At 43.0% G+C, this 21,872-nt stretch overlaps 1 protein-coding gene across 1 annotated transcript in view; it reads left to right on the forward strand.

The window, feature by feature from the left end:
* The window catches only part of MDH1B (malate dehydrogenase 1B), a 42,776-nt gene that overhangs the window by 17,738 nt on the left and 3,166 nt on the right, over positions 1-21,872 (forward strand). Inside the window, exons 4-11 of the mRNA XM_044432157.1 lie at positions 4,479-4,621; positions 5,741-6,240; positions 10,351-10,492; positions 14,595-14,758; positions 15,788-15,927; positions 17,827-17,878; positions 19,053-19,103; positions 20,743-20,808. Of these exons, the coding sequence (XP_044288092.1) occupies positions 4,479-4,621; positions 5,741-6,240; positions 10,351-10,492; positions 14,595-14,758; positions 15,788-15,927; positions 17,827-17,878; positions 19,053-19,103; positions 20,743-20,808 (1,258 nt within the window). The remainder of the gene's footprint in view (positions 1-4,478; positions 4,622-5,740; positions 6,241-10,350; positions 10,493-14,594; positions 14,759-15,787; positions 15,928-17,826; positions 17,879-19,052; positions 19,104-20,742; positions 20,809-21,872) is intronic.

Consider the following 21,872-nt stretch of genomic DNA (forward strand, 5'->3'; position numbering starts at 1 on the left):
GTGGCCGGTTTGCAGGGGATGGGGTATGAGACGAGACTGAGGGAACTGGGTCTCTTCAGCCTGGAGAAGAGGAGACTCAGAGGGGATATGTTGGCGACATACAGGTATGTGAGGGGATGTCACATGGAGATGGGTAAAGACCTGTTCTCCCCTGCAGAGGAAGGCAGGACACGCTCCAATGGAGCAAAGCTCAGGGAGCCAAGGTTCCATTTGGAAGCCAGGAAGCACTTCCTGACAGTCAGGACCCCAAGGGTGTGGAATGGGCTTCCACGAGAGGTCGTTGAGGCCCCATCGGTGTGGGTTTAAGGATAGGCTGGATGTGCACATGGTGGGCATGTTGTGAGCGGAGATGGCTGGTGTCGGAGGTTGGACTGGATGGCCTGGGAGGCCCCTTCTCACTCGCTCTGTTTCTATGTTTCTAATCACCACAGTGGCAGAAGTGTGGCTTTTGGCAGCCAGAACTGGGTATCCGAAGGAATGAGGCTTTCAGGTAGAACCCTGGATTCCATGTCTCTAAGATTTTGGTGGGAATTCAGGAAAGAGCAAGAGCCAAGAGACATAGCCAAGAACATGGAACTTGCCATGCAATGGTAGCATATGGCAGTGGAAATATGGGTAATGCCAAGAATAACAGGTACTGGAGTCCCACATTTTTATATTTTTTTCATATAGGAAAGACACAGGGAAGGAACTTGTTCACTCTGGCTTAAAATGATTCTTTAGACAAGCAAGTGAAAAGTGGGAGATATGATTCTGGCCAGAGCAGGCAATAGTCTCCATAGGGCAGATTCCTCTACCCAGTTCTACTCAGGATGGGCTAAATCTCATCATGACATCCCATGCGGAGAAGTTTTGCAAAGCCATCACACTTATCAGTAATTATGTAGCATCTGGAAAATATGCAACTGTTTGCCTGGTATGCAGACAAACCTATCTACAAATTCATATGCCTTAATCTAACCATGAGCCACTCAAGTTTTCATGTGGTTGATTGTATTATTTTAAAGAATTATGGAATCGTAGAAAAGTAGCATTGGAAGGGGTCAAGAAGGCCTTTGGGTCCAACTCCCTGATCAGTGTAGGATTCCAGGTTAAATCATCCCTTTCAGATGGCTGTCCAGCTGCTTCTTGCATGCCTCCAGTGTGGGAGAGCCCACAGCCTCCCTAGGTCATTGGTCGCATTGCTGTAGTGCTCTAACTGTGTGGAGATTTTTTCCTGAAGTCTGACCAGAAAGTTCCTGTAACTTGCACTCATTGTTCTATATCTTGCACTATGGGATGGCTGAGAAGAGATCCGGCCTCTCCTCTGTGTGACACCCTTTCAGGATATGAAAAATGCCATCATATATCCCTTCAGTCTTCTCTTCATGAGGCTAAACATGCCCAATTCTTTCAGTCTCATAAGACTTTGTTTCCATCCCCCTAATCATGTTGTCACCCTCCTCCAAACCTTTTCCCGTTTGTTTGCATTTTTCTTAAACCCAGAACTGAATGCAATACTCAGGATAAGTTCTAGTAAGAGCTAAATAGAAGGAAATTAATGTGTCATGGGATTCAGAAGTGATACTTTTGTTAATGCAGCACCACACTGTTCACTCATATTCAGCTGTGATCTACAACAATTCCAAGATCCTTCTTGCTTGCAGTATTGTTCAGCCAACACCCAGCTCTTAGCTACGAAATTGATTTCTTTCTGCTGGGTGCAAAACTTGGCATTTGACCCTATGAAATTGCGTTCTGTTGTTTTCTGCCCAGCAAAAATTTTATTCTGTTGTTTTCAAGATCACTTTGAATTCTGTTTCTATTTTCCAAAGCTTCTGACTTCCAGGGTGTCATCAGCAAATCTGATAAGACTTCCCTGAATTTGTTCATCTAAAGCATTAATAAAAAAAGTTTAAGAGCATTTGGCTCAAAACCAAATCCTGCCATACTCCACTCATTACCTCTCTCTGTTAATGGCTTTTAGCATACCTCACTAACATCAGGTAATTCTCAGCTTAGCCTTCCAGGAACCATCACTACAATTCCATGCTATCTGCTTGTAACTCTTCCTTTGTAGCCTGTGCTTCCTTCATCTTCCTGTATGTGTTCTTTTTTTAGTTTTCAGGTTTTCAGTTTTCATCTCTAAGCTTTCTGTAATTGGCTTCTTTTGTGGTCTTCTACCCTTTTCCTTGTTGGAATTGATTATAATTCTACCTTTCGAATTTCCTTTTTCAAAATTCCTACCCTTTTCTTATTAAAGTTCCTTGCCATACAACCTGGTTCTCAGTTTATTGAAATGGACTTTCCTATAAGATCCAGGGTACATGTTAGGCCACACTCAGCATTTCAGAACAAAAATTCAAGTATAACATGGTCACATTCCCGCAAAGTTCCCATAACTGCCACTTTATCTACTAGGTCATCCTTGTTTGTTAGAATCAAGTCAAGGATAGACAACCTTCTAGTTTGTTCCTCAGCTTTCTGTAGGACAAAGATATCAGCAGCACCAGTTAGAAATTTCTTGGAGGAGCCAGAGTTTGTTTCCCAACAGATATTGGGGAAATTGCTACTACTTCATGCTTCCTTGACACACTGGCAATTTGCTTTTCACAGTTTCATCCTTGTGTTTTTCTTGACTCTGACCACCATGCTCCTTTTGTTCTTTGCTCCATTAATTTTAATCCAGATGCTTTCAAGGGGGCTACAAATTATGTATGTATGTATGTATGTATGTATTTATTTATTTATTAAGTCTTAATATTTATATACCACCCCATTCACATAGGCTCTGGGCTGTTTACTAAGCTCATTCTCTTATATTTCAGTGCAGGGGTTTGTATCTTTAACATATAGCATGACTGTTTGTCCCTTCTTCTTGGACTAGTTATATCCTTCAATTGCTAAATTCCATTCATGGGAGTCATTCTACTAAGTTTCAGTTACAGCTACCCAGGCATATTCACCCTCCTGTTTTAAGAGTTCATGCTGTTTGTTTTCTATAACCTGGGCATTGGTATATAGACATCACTAGTTCTCTTTCTACATTTTTGGAAGACTATTATCGAGCACTGTCAGAGCTGCATTTTCTGTTGTGGAGCATATGCTTTTGTTAATTTTACTTCCAAATTTACTTTTCCTTACCATGCAGGATGCAGTTTAAAGCCCTTCTGCTGAATTTCTTCAAGCTGTGGCCAAATGCAGTCTTTTCTTTCTTTGTTAGGATCAACCCATCCCTTGCCAGCAGCCCATCTTCCAAGAAGTGTAGCCTGTGGTCACAGAATCCAAATCTCTCATGTCAGCACCACCTTCATAGCCAGACATTCACCCAGAGTTCTTGAGTTTCTTTCCCAAAGCTTCAAAGTCTGATGTGATTTCTTTAAAACCTGACCTTACCATTTCATCCATGTGCATGAAAAGCAAGGGACATGTGTCAGTGGGCTTCATGAGCATGGGCAGCCCATCAGTCACATCTCTACCCTATCTTCCAGGGAGGCAGCGTAACTGGTAAATCCATGAACACAGCAGGGAGTCTCCCACAATTCAGCTGTGGCACTCCCAGTTGTGGCCCCTGGCACCTACTTTGTATTCTTTTTGATGCCAATAAAAAAACCTTTTTAAGTTTCCCAGCATTTTAACAGGTTAACTTCCTTTTTAAGATTGCATTTTGTTCTGTGCCGCTACTATACTTCTCTGCTGATTCAATTGCAATTGTGGTTTTGTTGTTTTAAATTAATTTTTGTTTGTGTGTGTGGGTTTTTTCTTTTGTTAACCTCCCCAAGAGCTCTGGTTATTGGGTGGTGTAAAATGAAAAGAATTAAATAAATAAATAAATAAATAAATAAATAAATAAATAAATAAATAAATAGCTAGCTAGCTAGCTAGCAACTCTTCTTGTTGCTGTAGGTGTCACTTCTTCTGCTTGACCGACTTTCAGGTTCATGCTTCCTCTTCCCTGGAATGCCTGTAGTTCTCCCTCCACAGACTGCCCTCCAGTCTCATTCGCAAGTTCCTGAAAGCCGCTTCATAGTTGCTTAAAGGAATTGAGTAATGTTGTCCTGAGTATGTAATAGCCTGCAGCAAGGTCCCGTAGTTCAGCCTCTTCCCACCAGAGATACAAGCTACATAAAGATAGCTACATATAGAGGTTGCATAAACTCAACTTCCTACAATGTCAGTGCATGATTTCACAGAATACTGGAGCAAACTGTCTCTCAGGCAGCACTGCTTGCCAGCTTGCCAGCAGAAACTAAATGTCTGCACACCTCTAGCAAAGATGATGATGGTTTATCATCTCTACCCTGCTTTTCTACTAACGTGTTCAGCGCAGTGAACAACATATATGGCTTTTGCTGAGGACTTGTCCAATTCTATCACTCATTCTTCCTCTACAATTTTTTAAATAAAGCATTTGTTGTTTGCTTTCAGATTTTTGTTAAGAGGTGATAAGTGGTGCTTGAGCCATTAGATGCCTGCTGATGACTCTTTTTAATCTTCAGCAATATTATAACATCACTTCTGACATGATGACTGAGGAAATGTTCCTAATAGCTAAGGAGAATTTGCAGACTCACATAGAAATTGACAGAGAGGAGAAAGAACTTAAAAGCCTTATCAACCCCTTGCACATTTGGATCAACAGGTAAGACCATGAAAAGGAACTTCTAAAGCAGGGGTCTCAAACTCGCAGCCCGCAGGCCAATTGCCGGGATGGGCAGGGCACGGGGAGGGGCCCTGCACCCTTCAAAGCGCCAGCGGCACCCGGGCTGGCCACGGGATGAGCGGCCCACCACCACCGCCGTGGTGGAATACTTGATGCAGCCCAGTCTCACCCAGACTCTACTTCCAGCGGCCCCCAGGTAAGTTGAGTTTGAGACCCCTGTTCTAAAGGAAGTCTTCAAAAGTTTAGCCAGTTCATTTCACCTTACAACTGCTCACAAACTGGAATAAATGTTGAATCTAGAATGTGCGCGTAAATGAGTTCATTCTTTGCTTGTGTTCAAAAGATCCCTGAACTTTCAACTAGGTAACAAGGCAGTAATGACACACTTAAAGAAATCTGGGAAGAATTCTTGGAGGCATGGGAAAAATCTCCTTATGTCCTGTACTCAGAGAAATGGCTACTGCCTTCAGCATGCCAAGAGTGCTGCTCCCCTCTCCTACCCTCCTGAGTGTCTTCCTTCCCCTTGCCTGGCTTCCTCCATATATTCTGGCTCCTTGCATCCCTCCCTGCCCCCTTTCATCTCTACTTTCTTGATTTCTCCCCACTATTAGTTTTGACGTACTTAAAGGAGGTGATGTAATTGGATAGCCTGTTCTGCATTTTCATTACAAAGCAGTGTGATGAGTTCAGCCTTCTTGCACCACATACTGTATTTCTGAACAAAAGTTACTTCTCAGAATCCCCCAGGAATCCTGTTTATGGAAGTGACTACTCTTTGACAGATCCACTGATCTGTCATGGAGAAAGCTTCCATTTTTAAGGAGAGATTTCTAAGGAGGTGAAAACATTCTGGATGGGAAGGTATGCAAGGGCATGAATCACATAGTTGAGCTAAAAAAGCAGCTCTGCTCTCTGAAAATGATATTACTGGAGTATGTGGGATGTGGCTAGGGTTCCTTTCTTATAATAATCAACCCCAACAGTTGATTATTGGGGACCATGAAAACCTGTGAAATAAGGTTTGTCAAAAAAGCAGATCTCCTGTGCAATTCAACATGTTCAGCCTTAACATGTTTCATTATCACTCTTCTTAACTAGGGCATCTGCTCATATCTGCTATCATCTGATCCCTTTACTAACCAATGGGCAAATATTTGGAATGGGAACTGAGGTCAGCCTCCATTTGCTGGACAGAAGGAGTAGCAAAGACGAGCTGGAGGGTATTGTGATGGAGACACAAGACTTGGCATCCCCCACCCTACGCAGTGTCTCCTTCCACACTGAACTGGACGAAGTTTTTCTCGATGCTGATGTCATCATTTTGCTTGATGATATCCTTCAGGAGACAATCCCAACAATTGAAGAGTGCATTCGACAAGTGACCGATCAATGTGAGATATATGGTCCCCTGATAAAGAAGAATGCCAAAAGTGATGTCAAAATTATTGTGATAGGGAAAACTTTTGTCAATCTGAAAGCCCTGATGCTTATGAGACATGCTCCCTCCGTTAACCGTCGAAATATTGTCACTCTGGCAATGCTTTTGGAAAGTGAAGCCAAAGCCATGTTGGCAAGAAAATTGCAAATGCACCCAGCTGGTAAGCAACAGGTGATTGTGTACTGGTTACCATTTAGTTAGGGTACAATCAGGAAACTTTTAACCCTCCGACTCAGAGGACTATGCTAATCCTAGGGAGGGCAGGAGGAGGGCAGAGATGAAGGTAGACTCAGTTGTCCTCTTGCCCAGTAAATCACTTAGATGTCTGATTTTGGCCATCTAAGTGCAGTGCTTCAGAACAGGAGGGAAGGAGGCTGAAGTACTACCACAATACATGATACCTTGGCAGCTTGGGTCTCTTTCCTTCCCCAACCCTGAGGAAAAATGCCCTGCAAACCCAACTCTGACATCACTCGGTTAACCTCAGAGAAACTGCCAGTCCTTTCTGTGCCAGCAACAGGGGGATTCAGGTGTAGGTCTCTGCCACCCAAGCTAAGTGTAGCCCACTACATTTATACTTCTGAACTCCAAATGTTCATCTGTGCTCATGCCTTCATTGGATTCCATAGTGCTTCCATTTATTACTGATCCTGTTTGCTGTTGGCTTCAGATGAAAAACATGGAGCCAGTAATCCTGTTCCTCCCCAAAGAAGCAGAGTGTCATCAACAGTGTGACACAGGAATTTTGGATATGTCATGCAGGGCCTTAGTTTGAAAGCCCCTACCCCTAAAACTCACCCTCCTCTGACTTTATCATGCTTGTTATGTTATGTTAATCGCTAAGTCATGTCCCACCCATCACGACCCCATGGACAACATTCCTCCAGGCTATCCTGTCCTCCACCATCCCCTGGAGTCCACCTTAGCTCACACTGACAGCTTCAATGACTCCATCTAGCCACCTCATCCTCTGCCATTCCCTTCTTTTGCCCTCAATTGTTCCCAGCATTAGGGTCTTCTCCAATGAGTCCTTCCTTCTCATTAGGTGGCCAAAGTATTTGAGTTTCACCACAGTTCAAAGGCCTCAATTCTTATGGTCCAGCTTTCACAGCCATACATTGCAGCTGGGAAATCCATAGCCTTGATTATACAAACTTGTTGTCAGGGTGATGTCTCTGCTTTTTAGTATTCTGTCTAGATTTGCCATAGCTTTCCTCCCCAGGAGCAAGCTTCTTTTAATTTCTTGGTTGCAGTCCCCGTCTGCGGTGATCTTGGAGCCCAGGAAAATAAAATCTGTCACTACCTCCATTTCTTCCCCATCTATTTGCCAGGAAGTGAGAGGACCGGATGCCATGATCTTACTTTTCTTAATGTTGAGTTTCAAGCCAACTTCTGTGCTCTCCTCCTTCACCCGCATCAAGAGGCTTTTTAGTTCCTCTTCACTTTCTGCCATGAGAGTGGTATCATCTGCATATCTGAAGTTGTTGATATTTCTCCCAGCAATCTTAATTCCAACTGGTGATTCATCTAGCCCCACTTTTCTCATGATGTGCTCTGCATATAAGTTAAATAGGCAGGGCGAGAGTATACAGCCTTGCCAAACTCCTTTCTCAATTTTGAACCAAACTGTGGTTCCACGTACAGTTCTCACTGATCTCTGGTCCTCCCTATTGTATTGTTTTCTTCTATTTCTTTGCACTGTTCATTTAAGAAGGCATTCTTATCTTTTCTAGCTATTCTCTGGAATTCTGCATTCAATTGGCTGTATCTTTCTCTTTCTCCCTTGCCTTTCGCTTCCCTTCTTTCCTCAGCTATTTGTAAAGCTTCCTCAGACAACCATTTTGCTTTCTTGCATTTCTTTTTCTTTGGGATGGTTTTAGTTGCTACCTCTTGTACAATGTTGCAAACATCCATTCATAGTTCTTCAGGCACGCTGTCTATCAGATCTAATTTCTGAAATCTATTTGTCACCTCTACTGTATATTCATGAGGAATATGATACCTGAGTGGCCTAGTGCTTTCCCCTACTTTCTTCAATTTATGCCTAAATTTTGCAAGAAGGTGCTCATGATCTGAGCCACAGTCAGCTCCTGGTCTAGTTTTTACTGACTGTATAGAGCTTCTCCATTTTTGGCTGCAGAACACATAGTCAATCTGATTTCTGTGTTGACCGTCTGGTGATGTCCATGTGTAGAGTCGTCTCTTGGGTTGTTGGAAAGAGTGTTTGCTGTGACCAGCGTATTCTCTTGACAAAATTCTGCCAGCCTTTGCCCTGCTTCCTTTTTGTACTCCAAGGCCAAACTTGCCTGTTATTCCAGTGATCTTTTGGCTTCCTACTTTAGCATTCCAATCCCCCATGTTGATAAGGACATAATTTTTTGGTGTTACTTCTAGAAGTTGTTGTAGGCCTTCATAGAACCGGTCAACTTCAGCCTCTTCAATACCAGTGGTTGGGGCATAGACTTGGACTACTGTGATGTTGAATGGTTTGCCTTGGATTTGAACTGAGATCATTCTGTCATTTTGGAGATTGTATCCCAGTACTGCTTTTCCTACTCTTTTACTGACTATGAAGGCTACTCCATTTCTTCTAAGGGATTCTTGCCTGCAGTAGTATACCTGATGGTCATCTGAATTAAATTCACCCATTCCTGTCCATTTTAGTTCACTGATCCCCAAGATGTCAATGTTCAGTCTTGTCATTTCATGTTTGACCACATCCAGCTTACCTTATAGCTTACCTTATAGATCTTACATTCCGGGTTCCTATGCAGTATTGTTCTTTATAGCATTTGACTTTCCTTTCACCACCAGATACATCCACAACTGAGTGTCCTTTCGGCTTCGACCTAGTCGCTTCATCCTTTCTGGTGCTACTAGTACTAGCCCTCTGTTCTTCCCCATTAGCACATTGGACACCTTCTGACCTGAGGGGCTCATCTCCCAGTGTCATATCTCTTTGCTCTTTAGAACTGTCCCTGGGGTTTTCATGACAAGGATACTGGAGTGGGTTGCCATTTCCTTCTCCAGTGGATCACCTTTTGTCAAAGCTTTCTGCTATGACCTGACCATCTTGGGTGCCCCCATGCAGCTACACAAGCTCCTTCGTCACAGCAAGGCAATGATCCATGAAGGGGTTATCATACTTAGATTTGTGTATTCTGTAGTTTGAGCTGAAATCAATAACAGTTTCTTATAAACAACAGAAGTCTTCACTATTTCATGGAACAGGGCAGAAAACATATGTCTCCTGAAAGTTCTTATTGGCTGGGAGAAGCAGTTAATGCAATACAGACATTTGCTCTTTTAACCAAGCAAGTGGCTCTGGTAATTTGGGGAATGCTATGGTTGACCTTATTCAAACCTCATTTGTAGGGGTCCACTGAAGATTTTAACACTGAGGTGTTGCCATATTTTTACGATCTCATTTGGATTTACTCAACAAAATAATCATGGAATTGACACCAGGTGACTCCTGTTACATCCCCATTTAATACATTTGAATGTGGGTGAATGTTGGATTATGAAGTCACATGGAGATGGGTAGAGACCTGTTCTCCCCTGCAGAGGAAGGCAGAATGCGCTCCAACGGAGCAAAGCTCAGGGAGTCAAGGTTCCATTTGGGTGCCAGGAAGCACTTCCTGACAGTTAGGACCCCGAGGGTATGGAATGGGCTTCCCCAGGAGGTAGTTGAGGCCCCATTGGTGCGGGTGTTCAAGGATAGGCTGGACATCCACATGGTGGGCATGTTGTGCGTGGAGCCGGCTGGTGCCGGAGGTCAGACTAGATGGCCTGGGAGGCCCCTTCTGACTCGCTCTGTTTTCTATGTTTCTATGTTTCTAAAAGAGGTGTCTAAAGGGTAATCCCACAAGGCATTGTATTTCCCCGGCAGACAACATGTGAGTGGCAGAGCCATGCCCCTGCTGTTGGGTGTGCTGCTGCTCAGCAAATCAACAGCTGCTCAGTTTCCACCATGGTGTATGGTGGAAAGAAATCCTCAGCAAGTGTTGATTTGGGAGAAGGGGGTGTCAAGGAGACAGGTACATTTGCTGTGTATGATTACATTTATGGCCATGACATGTAATGGCTTTAGGGAACCTCAGTTTTAGAGGCAAAGTATTGTGGAGTCAATCACCTTCATATCCTACATGCATCTGGTTGACCACTGTGGGGAAGAGGTTGACGAACCTTTGTTCTGATCCAGCTTGACTCCTCTTATGAGTATATTCTTATTGGTTGTTCATTCAATTTTCTATTGTTCCTTCAACAGGAATAAAAAATCTCCTAGTCTGGGGTAACATCAGTGGGAGTAGCTTCGTTGATCTGAGTAAGACAGAGCTCTATAGATATGACAGTGCCATCTGGGGCCCACCAAGCTTTTTCCGCCCTTTGCTGGATGTGATGTTTGATCGGTATTTTTTCTTTTCTTTTTTGGTATATTGATAGTTATATCTTTGTTTTGCTTTCTGTTCCTTAACCACAGTAGAAACCCAGAGAGCTTGAATTATTGTACCTTACACATCTATTCATGTAGATTGCACATTTCACAGTATCTTTGCCAAATTTTGCATTTTGGTATCTTGAAGTATCTTGTTTAAAAATGTGCTTTGGCCATTTTTGTGTTGCTTTGTAAAAAATCCTAAGCAAAAAAGAAAAAAAGGACATCTAACTGAAGAGCAAAATTTCTCTCTGCCTGTCTTTAAAAATTGCACTAGGATACCAACTGTTAATAAAATGGAGCACCTAAAGTGAAGAGCAGAAGAGAAAATGTGCAAAGGTTTTTTCAATTGTGAAACAATTTTCATGAGCTTTACTTCCTTCCACCAATAGGAAGAGCTCTGTTATAAAAGGCAGCTTCTTTCATTAGCTCTTAATTACCTAAAACCTGGTGTTTTGCTCTAAAGTTATGGAAATAAAAAAGCAATCAATTGCTTATGGCAATGGTGAGAAGCTGCAATTACTCCACTGCTCAATTAAAGGCATAGCACATCAGACTTTTAGACATATTTCCATCAAAAAGGGTCTTAAATGCAGAATGAAAGAACTGTTTATTCAGTGCATTGCTTATTCAGTGTCAGTTTTTATATAAAAGAAAGATTTTATCCTGCAATGTATCTGCATTTGAAAGTTGTTTTATTTTTTACTGTCCTTGACCAATGTCTCCCATATATGGTTGCCAGTCTGGACCCTAAGTACTCTGCATTGTCCTTCTGCTGCTGAACGAGACAATAAGACAGCCACATGTCTTCACCCTCTTTGGACAAAATGCTCTCCACCAGCATTATGGCACATTTTGAGTCCAGCAGTAGGTGTAGAATAGCCTTCCCCAACCTGGTGGCCTTGAGAGACATTTGGACCGCAAGTCCCAAAATTCTCATCCAGCAAGGCCATTGACTGGGAATTCTGGGTGTTGTCATCCAAACATGTTAGGAAGACAAAAGATTGGGGAAGGCTGGTGTAGAAGAACAGACCTCAGGATTAGAATTAGAAGATGTAGCTGCCCCATGCTCTGCTTCAGCAACAGCAACAGGTAGAGGAGGGATTTGGCCAGCCTATCAACCCTGGCTAAGAATGCCAGGAAGAGAAAATGTTCAACACTGGAGGACCCTTTTTAGTTGATTGACCTTCTCACTCCACTACCACCCTACTGAAGAGACTACTGAGGCTGGAAAACTGAGACTTGAACCTCTTTCATGTCTATAATGTGGGACTCCTCTTTTTATTTATTTATAAAATTTGTATGCCGTCCAATTACTAACGTCTCTGGACGGCTAACAGTATAAATAAATTGACAACCCACTCTGGCTGCATTTAATAAAATACAATAATAAAATTTGATATTAAAAGTTATTAAAATATTGATTAAATAAAAAGGTCTTAACCTGGTGCCAAAAAACATATAATGACGGCGCCAGGTGGACCTCTCTGGGGAGCACATTCCATAGTCGGGGCACCACCGCAGAGAAGGCCCTCCTCCGGGTACTCTGTCTCCTAACATCTTTCACAGAGGGTTCCCGGAGGAGGGCTTCTGTTGCCAATCTCAGGGGGTGGGAGGGCAAATAGGGAAAAAGGCGTTCCTTTAGGTATCCTGGTCTCAAGCTGTTTAGGGCATTATAGGTAATAACCAGCACCTTGAATTGAGCCCAGACTTCGATGGGAAGCCAATGGAGCTGATAGAGGGCTGGGGTTATATGAGAATAATGCCCAGGCCCCAACAGCATCTTGACAGCTCTATTTTGAACCATCTGAAGTATCCGGACTGTCTTCAAGGGCAGCCCCATGTAAAGCGCGTTATAGAAATCCAACTGGGAAGTAACCAATGTGTGTGTTACTGTTGTTAGGCAATCTTCCTCCAGGTAGGGACGCAGCTGATGGATTAGCCGAAGCTGAAGGAAAGCGCTCCTTGCCACCGCTGTCACTTAGGCTTCCAAGGACAGCTTCGGGTCGAGGAGCACTCCCAAGCTGCGGACCCTGTCCTTTAGAGGGAGTGCAACACCGTCCAGGGCAAGGCCCAAGTCACCTACCCAGGAGCTCGAATCACCCACCAACAGAACCTCCATCTTATCTGGCTTGAGCTTCAGTTTATTGGTCTCATCCAGCCCATTAACCTGGCCAGGCACTGGTTCAGTACAGCCACTGCCTCACCTGAGTTAGTTGAAAAAGAGAGGTGGAGCTGGGTGTCATCAGCATATTGATGACTCCGCAGCCCAAACCTCCTGATGACCTCTCCCAGCGGTTTCATGTAGATATTAAATAGCAAGGGGGACAAAATGGAACCCTGCGGTACTCCATGGCAAAGTTGCCATGGCACAGAGCCAAAGTCCCCCAGCACCACTTTCTGGAATCGGCCATCAAGGTAGGAGTGGAACCACTGCCAAGCAGTGCCTCCTACTCCCAATCCCACCAGCCTATCCAGGAGGATACCATGGTCGATAGTATTGAAAGCCGCTGAGAGGTCCAGGAGAACCAACAGGGATGCACTCGCCCTGTCTCTCTCCCTGCACAGGTCATTGTACTGGGCAACAAGGCAGATTCAGTACCATACCCAGGTCTGAAGCCAGACTGAAATGGGTCCAGATAATCAGTTTCATCCCAGACTACCTGGAGTTGTCCCGCCACCACCCATTCCAACACCTTGCCCCAAAACGGGATGTTGGCCACCGGTCTATAATTGGCAGCCACCTCTGGATTCAGAGATGCCTTCTTTAGGACAGGCCTGATTACCGCCTTCTTTAAAGGAGCGGGCACCCAGCCATCCCTCAGAGAGGCGTTAATAACCTCCAGGATCCAGGAACCAATCCTGTGTTTGGCTTTGGTCAGCAGCCACGAAGGGCAAGGGTCAAACAAACAGGTGGTAGGACGTACTTGTCCAAATCATTGGGCTGCATTAATTGAAATTCATCCATTAATACCTGACCAGACGGAGTCATTGGTGTCTCCCCTAAGGGATCTGAATCAATTGTGGAGTCCAGCTCGTGACAAATCTGAGTGATTTTCTCCTTGAAGTGCTGGGCAAAGTCATCACAGCGGGCCATCGATGGTGGTACAGGATCTTTCTTAGGGCTGGGGTATATCAGCCCATGTACCACTTGAAAAAGCTCCGCTGTATGACACTATGAGGAGGCAATGGAAGTGGAGAAGAATTTCTTCTTCGCTGCCCTCACTGCCACAGCATAGGCTCAATAATGAGCACGTAAGCGTGTTCGGTCAGATTCATCCCGTGATTTCCTCCACCTGCGCTCTAGTCATCTCCCAACCCGCTTCATTGCCCGTAATTCAGATGTATACCATGGGGATGGACGGGCTCTGCTTGGCAGGAGAGCACGCTTAGGGACGATCATGTCAATTGCTCTGGCCATTTCCCCATTCCACAGTTCAACCAGAGCATCAACAAGCGTGCCAGCTTTATCAACCGGAAAATCTCCCAGAGTCCTCAGGAATCCATCCAGATCCATCTGGCTCCAAGGGTGGACCATCACAATAGGGTCTGCACCCTTACAGAGAGAAAGGCCAGCTCCAAGCTCAAACCTTACGAGGAAGTGATCTGACCATGACAAGGGAGTCAGACGCAAATTCCTCACCCTCAAATCACCCTCTTTCTGCCCCGTCGAGAAAACCAGGTCCAGCGTGTGACCATGTTCATGGGTTGGGCCTATGACATGTTGAGACAGCCGTCATGTGGAGGCCATGAAGTTCTGAGCCGCCCCGGTCAGAACAGTCTCGACATGGAGATTGAAGTCCCCCAGGACCAACACCCTGGGGGTCTTCAACACCAGGTCCGAGACGATCTCCGTCAGCTCAGGCAGGGAGTCTGATGGGCAGAAGGGTGCACGGTACACCAGCAGAATCCCCAATCTGTCTTGATCGCCCAGTGCCAGGTATAAACACTCTAGACCTGGTCTCAAGGGAACAGGAAGCCCCATGAGGGAAATAGAAGCTCAGTGAATTAAAGCAAGCCTTTTAGTGTAATTTTAAAATTTGTGTCTAATGCAAGCATTCTTTCCCCATTGACAGAGAATGGATGCGTACTGAATTTGTGGTTGCACTCAGCTTGCTGACTTCTTGGGGGACTCACTGTTTAGGCATGGCACCTGCACATGTCATTGCTACTGTGCTGAGATATTGGTACCAGGACTCCCCACCAGGAGAGATGGTCTCTCTCGGGGTGATCAGTGAAGGTAAATGTTGTTTACTCAAGTAGTCATGAAATGTTTCTCTGTCTCACTGCTCCATTTACACTAGAGGCTATGAACAAGGTTTGCATTTTTCCATCCCAATTAAAATGTTGTGGGCACATTAGAGCTAAATCAAAGCATGTTTCATTCCCAGTACATTCAACAGCAGTGTTAATGACCTACTTAACTTTCTTTCAAGGAAATCAAATCAAGTTTCTTTGGCTGGAAAAGCCACCTTTATGAAAGATGGGGGTTGTCCTGCTGAAGGTGGTGTTGCTGCTGCTGTTTTAACAGTGTCATCATGCCAACTTTCGGTCTTTAAAATATTATTTCACCCACTTTTGAAAGAAGTAGAGGACAATAGAAAAATGAAAGACAGCAGAAAGGGGAAAAAGGGATATCTATGTAGAAGTTGTACACAGAAAACATGTAAACATCTAATATTTATATTAAGCTACAAAGAATTCTGAAATCTGGGTGTGAAACAGTAGAATAGTTTCTGATATAATTTAACCTTAAATCTGTTTTAAAGAGTGGTTTTCCTGTTAGAGGATTTGTACCTGCAGTTTCAAAGAAAATTTTTTTTTATTCTTTCTCTGAAATCTCTTGTCCAAATCTATTAAAGGCTATATAAATCCACTATCCATTTCACTGTATTATATAGAAATGTGAATCATCTGAGTTTCTATCTGCTGTACCTGTAACTGTAAAAAGACATGGAAAAATTCCTAGACTGGACACATTTTCTTAGGTCAGACAAAACATGATTACAGATCAAGGGCTCTTTGTATTAGCAGTCAGAAAGCAGCGTGCTGAAATTCCATCCTTTTTCACTTAATGGAGGTTCTTCAGTGGGTAAGGAGAAGAAGATGCTGTTGCATGAAACTCTCCTCTCCACCCTGTAAAATTCTGTTGACAGGGCAGAACCACCCTAGGCAAAATGCTCCATATTAAGGCAATTCCAATTTTTAGTGATAAAAAGTTTGTTGTTTGTGAAAGAAACACAGTGTAAAAGCCCTGTTTGTTTCTTAGGTCAATTTGGGCTTCCCGAGGATATTGTCTACTCCATGCCAGTACGATTTGAGAATGGCAACTGGAAGGTCTTTACAGAAATAGAAATTAATGAGAAAATGCAAGAATTTCTTCAGATTCTAGCCTGTGATCTGATTAGGGTAATGTCAAACTACATTCTTGCCTGTAATATTGCTCCCAGAATTCTCTCTCATATTTTTGCACACTTTCCAAGCAAGAAACCCTGCTTTACTCCTGATGTGGAATATGGATGGGCAAATCCAATCAATTTCTCTGATCCTTATTTTCCAGTCTTAAGTTTGGTTTGTCCCAAACTTAAAAAAAATCAAACTTTGATTTTTTTAAAAGTTTGCATAATTTTTAAAGCATTGTACTTACTTTTCTATATATTTGCTGTGTGTATGTCTATCTAATAGTGTTTTTCTTCACGTAACATTCTTCTTTCTAATATATGAATTTTTGTGTGCATGTCTATTAGAAAACTCCATTGCAACATTCAGGAAAGCACACATTTCAAAAGACAACTGAATTTTGATTTGCATAGTGTTTCAAAAGTGCAAAATTATGCAAATACTGAGCCAGTGTGGTGTAGTGGTTAAGAGCATGGGACTGGGACTCAGACGATCTGGGTTCTAATCCCCGCTCGGCCATGGAGCCAACTGGGTGACTTTGGGCCAGTCACAGACTCTCAGCCCAACCTACCTCACAGGGCTGTTGTTGTGGAGATATGATGGAGAAGGAGATGTAAGCTGCCTTGAGCCTTTGTAGGAAAAAGGCATGATATAAATCGAAAATAATAAATAAATAAATAAATAAATAAATTCAGTGTGAACTGAACAAATGTATCTCCCATCCCTTGTGTGGAGGGCCTATTGGCAAATCGGCAAAGGACTTCCATAATCATTTATACTGAAATGGTACAATTAAGGCAGCAATCCTGTGACTGCTCGGCAGTGTCTGGACTGCCGTAGTATTTGTCAGAGACCAAGCTTCTTGGCTGAAAAAGTGCTCTGACCTTATGGCTGATTCTGTGAGCTCCGGCCACCCTTGCAGCCAGCGTGGAGAGAACTTCCCTGGCCACAACTCTGAGGCTGCCAAAGTGGCCCTGGGGACAGGGTTCAGGAAGTGTTTGGGGCAGGTTGAGGAGGCGACAAGGGCCTGCACAAGGCAAAGTAACCTGGGGATGCCTCAGCTGTCCCCTCTCACTCTCTGATGGTTAGTGTGGGCCACTTTGCAGGGCAAGAGAAGTGTGGAGGTGACCTTCACCTCTGCATTTCTTCCACCAGCTGTAGGATGTCCACAATCTCTTGAGGGTTACAAGCATCCAGAACGGATTGCACCCTAATTTACTTTTCATTGGAGTTCATGTTTGCTACTTGCTCATTTTCCCTGTTTGATTGGCTAGTTCACAGGCAGTTTACTGCATCCAGGATACCAAAAACCAAATTCCCGTATCAGTGTAGATTGAACAAACTTGTAATGTCTGAAACAGTAATTCACAGATCTCCTAGCAAGTTCACAAATGCACATTAAAGATCCTAACTTGGTCTGTGGGTGGGATTGCTTGCACATTTGGAGAAGACTTTCACAAGCACAAAAACTAGCAAAAACATAACACGTAAAGTAATCCATTCCCTTCCATTTCAATAGAAGCTGTAGTGCACATTTCAGCAAAACTTTTGGGGAATGGATTATAGGACCTGGAAGGCATGGTCCTATATGTTCATTTCTTTCAGTAGTTGTGTTCAGAACATTGAAAATACTGCCTGGGACACACTACTGCAAAGTTTTGAAAGGTCATGGTTTAGTCCCTGAAATGTGTGTTTCAGGGACTAAAACACACAGGTAAATGCCACAGTAAAATAGTGACATTTTAGAATCAATGCATTAAACAAAAGAAGCAGGCAAATAACTTCTCAAAAAGGAGGTTATTAGTTCTGGTTATCTGAATTTATTGTTACTGTAATGCACTTAAAGATATAATAGCTGTACTGATTGCAGCTGTCCTGCTAAATATGTTTCTATGTTTCCCCATACAGGAAAGACAAGTTGCATTAGGTGAAGTAACAGAATTGTATCCGCAAAGAAAAGGTAAAAATGAGAGCTTGAGTGAGAGTGTTTTCTATAACAGCTGACAGACTGAATCTGAAGACTAGTCTTAGAGGCGTACATTCTCAGGGACTAGATTTTTAAACCAAACAAAAGTTGTGAATTGAAAATATCTGGAGTCTAGCTACAGATGAATAAAGGCTAATCATCCCATCCGTTACGAGACTTCTGGAATCCCCAGTTTCTTAAGTATTAGGTTATACAAGCTGACTGGCATTTATAATTCAGTGAATAGTCATGTGACAAATGGTAAAAGATGATTTTCTCTCAAGATACAGAGAATAAACTGAGCCTGAATCCAAAGAAAAGAGAAGATAGTTCAGTGAGCCAAAGAAGTGTAGATTTGTTCTCCTAAAACACAGCCCTTTGCCTGTGTCACATGGCAAGCTGGGGGAAGCTTCAGAAGGAATTTGTGAAATGCTATTTGGAGCAGAGAAGTAAAAAATCCTCAAAGTTTGCAGAAAATACCTATTTGGATCCCAAGCATTAGTTGTCATTGTATACCAAGTTTGCAGTTTAGGCAGATTATAATATAAGGGCTGAAGGACTGAATGCAGGCCAGGCCTGATGTAAACTGCAATCCTCTGTGTCTATACAAAAGTAAGCCCCACTGAGATTCTTCCAGGTAAGAGGATGTAAGATGGCCACCTTAAAGGCACACAGTGCTCAGGATTTGTTGCCATACTTGGGCAATATGCCTTCTGTTCTTCATGCTGTCATTCGGACTGCCAGCACAACATGAAGTGAACTGTTTGAGAAGCAGCTGGAAACAAACAGAAATGCTCCTATATTGAAATGGGCAGGTCAGCAGAACCTGCAGAAGGAAGCTGTGTTGACCTGTTTCTGGGAATGCTTCTTGAATCACAACTTCTCATTGCACAAGCAGTGGGTCTCACTTGGAAAACCAACACAAAAGGAACGGTGAGGCAGAACTGGATACTGCCCCTTGATTGCATTCCTGGAAGTAATGGGCTCAGGTCTTTTCTGGGATAATTTTACACATTTGTTCCCAGTAGAATTCTTCTAGCTCTTGAAGTGCAGACTGAATGGCCAGCTATTGCCAGATTTTACTTCAGCTCATCAGTGTAGATGTGGCTTTTCATGCTAATGAAAGCAGTATAGTTAAATGTCAGGAAACTGACATTCTGTATTACAGAAGTTTGTGTGCCACGTATTGATTCAGTGGAAGAAGAGCAAGTCCTTGATGGTAAGGCATTTTTTAAAGCAATTATTTACTGGGCAATGTTATCAAAATAAGCAAAAGCCTGCAAGACTTTGGGAGGCTCTGCATTCTGGCCAGAAAAGGAGTATATTGATAAAAGAATGTATAGAATATATGTATAGAGATGGGAACACTCTTCAGGACCCCTTGAAGCTTGTGCATATTGCCTGGAAAGTATGCAAAATGTAGTCAAGATAGGGGAGTACAACACCAGAAAACTCATTCCACTTGAGCTTGATGAATTTCTAACCTGAGAGCCCAAAGCAGGCTAAATCAAGGCAAGGGTATTTTACTTCTGTGAAATTTTTGCAGATGTGGAATTAAGGACTATGTGTGTCTAGCACAAGGTGCACAAAATGGGGCAAACTTGTAACATTTGAGTCATGGTTCTCCTTGTTGTAATAACATTGAATAAGAGCCATATAGAAGCATCTTCTCACTGCATGGGTACATATTCCACCTGGGCAGTTTTTTGACAGTTAAGTCAGTTTTGTTTTGTTTTTTATAAAATTTGAACCTCTGCCCTACAATTTGCACAAATTGCAGAACTTAAATTTGTGCAATTTTCCCTGGCTTTAGAAAAATACAATTAAACAAAAAAATCTCCAAGTTGACTTGAATCACATCAGAGCATATCAGTTCCTGTGCAGGGTTGACAGAACAGGATCTAAAGGGCCATGTTGAGAAAATCTGTTGGATTTTTACCACAACCCCATCAGGTTCTTCACATCGCCCTAGGACAAGGTCCATATGTTCCCCAAGGTCCTTTGGGGATTACGTAGTGACCAGAAGATGAGTGAAATATGGACATCTTCCAAGGCTGGTTGGCGAATATGTATAATGGCTAGAAAAAGTGTACAGAGCCTTCTTCGTGATCACACTGTATGCACATTCTCCATGAAATGTGCACGAGGGCAGGTTGTTACGTACACTCCCTTTAGCCCCATATATACAGAAAGCTCACCCCATTTTTAATACATTCCTTTTAGTAAAACTGCTTACAAACATACCAAAATTAAATCTAATACAATCTACTCCTGTGACATTCCCTTAATGTAAAACTTTTGTAGCCTTATTATCACATTGCTCCATAAAAACATTTTTCAGATTGCCTGACAGCTTGTCTGCCTTCTTGCACCAGGGAGAGGTAATGATTCTTGTCTCAGAGGCATCTCTCAAATTGTAGAGAAATTGTAGATGTTTGTAGAGAAAAGGTATGATATGGGACAGGCAGTAACTGGCCGCCTTTCCATAACAGGATGTGGGACCCAGCACAAATGAATCCCAGCTGATGCCATGCATAGAAACTGGTTCTAATGAAAATGACAACACAGTAAGACCTGCTAAAGAACCTGGCAGGTTCCCTAGCGATTTGTACCACTGTGGAAAGTATAATTTTAAAACTTGGTGACTGGGCAGAGCAATTGCCACTGCCTAACTTTAAAATTTGCTAGCAGCTGAACTCTGAAAAAGCCGCTAAAGGACCGGAAGCCACAGGGCTGCCCACCCTTAAAAGCATGGCCACCAGTACCCAGATGGCTGTTTCTGTGTTCATGCTGCTATTTAAACATCTGCCCCTTCTAACACTGTACAGAACTGATATGTTCTTTACCCTTTTTTCAAGAGGTTGGCCTTTCATCAAGTGGCCAAGAAATCCCTTTGGAAAGCGAGGATCACACTACTGCTGAAGGTAGATCTCACAAAGGGGTTTTTCCTTTCCATAGGTTAACCAGAATCTAACCAGGTGTGTTGCAAACCACAGTGAGAAAAGGAATAGATGGAGAGGGGCAACATAATCCTTTCCCCTCTGATACTTTCTAGCTCAAAATTACTCTCCCAGATCTACTCCTCACTCTACCACCCCAAGCACAGTTTGTGTGAGGTTAAATATCTTTATGTAATGAAAAGCAGCTTGTTTCATGTAAATTTGAAAAGGATAAATTGATCCCACTGAAAAACAAGCTTTAGATAATGTGAAGGGCATGAAAGTTCTGATGATGATGCCATCTGTGCAAGTCCCCACTTGATCTGCAGTTGTCAAGTTACAAGCAAGTGCAAACTAGCCTTGAGATAATGCAACTGAATATTTTGGCCAGGTCTACTTAAGACATTTGAATTTGACAAGCTGGTTCCAGAAGTCCAATCTCTTGTGTGTTCTTGTCTTACTACCTCCAACTATGATAAACCAAGGGCCAGTTCTTATGTCATGATAAGCTATGATGGCTTAATGAAGCCATGAAGTTCCAAGACAAACAGAAGCCATCATTTTGAACATGAAAGTAATGTAGAGTGGGGGAAGCCCCACAGTTTGACATGCCAGGCAAATCTGAGCATCGTGTTATTTGATAGTTAAACAACCCTTGGATAACCCTAGAACAACCCATGGTGTTTGACTCTTGTTTTCCATTAGGCATGCTGCTTCATAAGGTAATTTTATAATTAGGTTTGTTGGAGTAACTATGGCTTGTATTGTAGCACTGGGAGCAACTAAAAAGGGTTGGAAGTACTACCTCAGGCAGGTAGGCAAGCCTTTGCTGATGCCTGAATCCCCAAGCTCATAGCAACTGGCCTCAGTTAACCTGGAGTGTGCATAAGCCAGTTGTACAGATCAGAAAAGCCAGAGAGAAAAATGACCTCGCTTAACATCATTCAATAACCCCTATTGCCTTGTAAAACTCCCCTTCTCTTCCCTAGAATAATTTAAAAATACAGTTTTCCACCCACTAGAAAGCCCCTCCCAGGCGCCAATTGGCC

Source organism: Varanus komodoensis, unplaced genomic scaffold (genome assembly GCF_004798865.1).
Source record: "Varanus komodoensis strain SLA01 unplaced genomic scaffold, ASM479886v1 scaffold23, whole genome shotgun sequence".
Taxonomy (NCBI): Eukaryota; Metazoa; Chordata; class Lepidosauria; order Squamata; family Varanidae; genus Varanus; species Varanus komodoensis.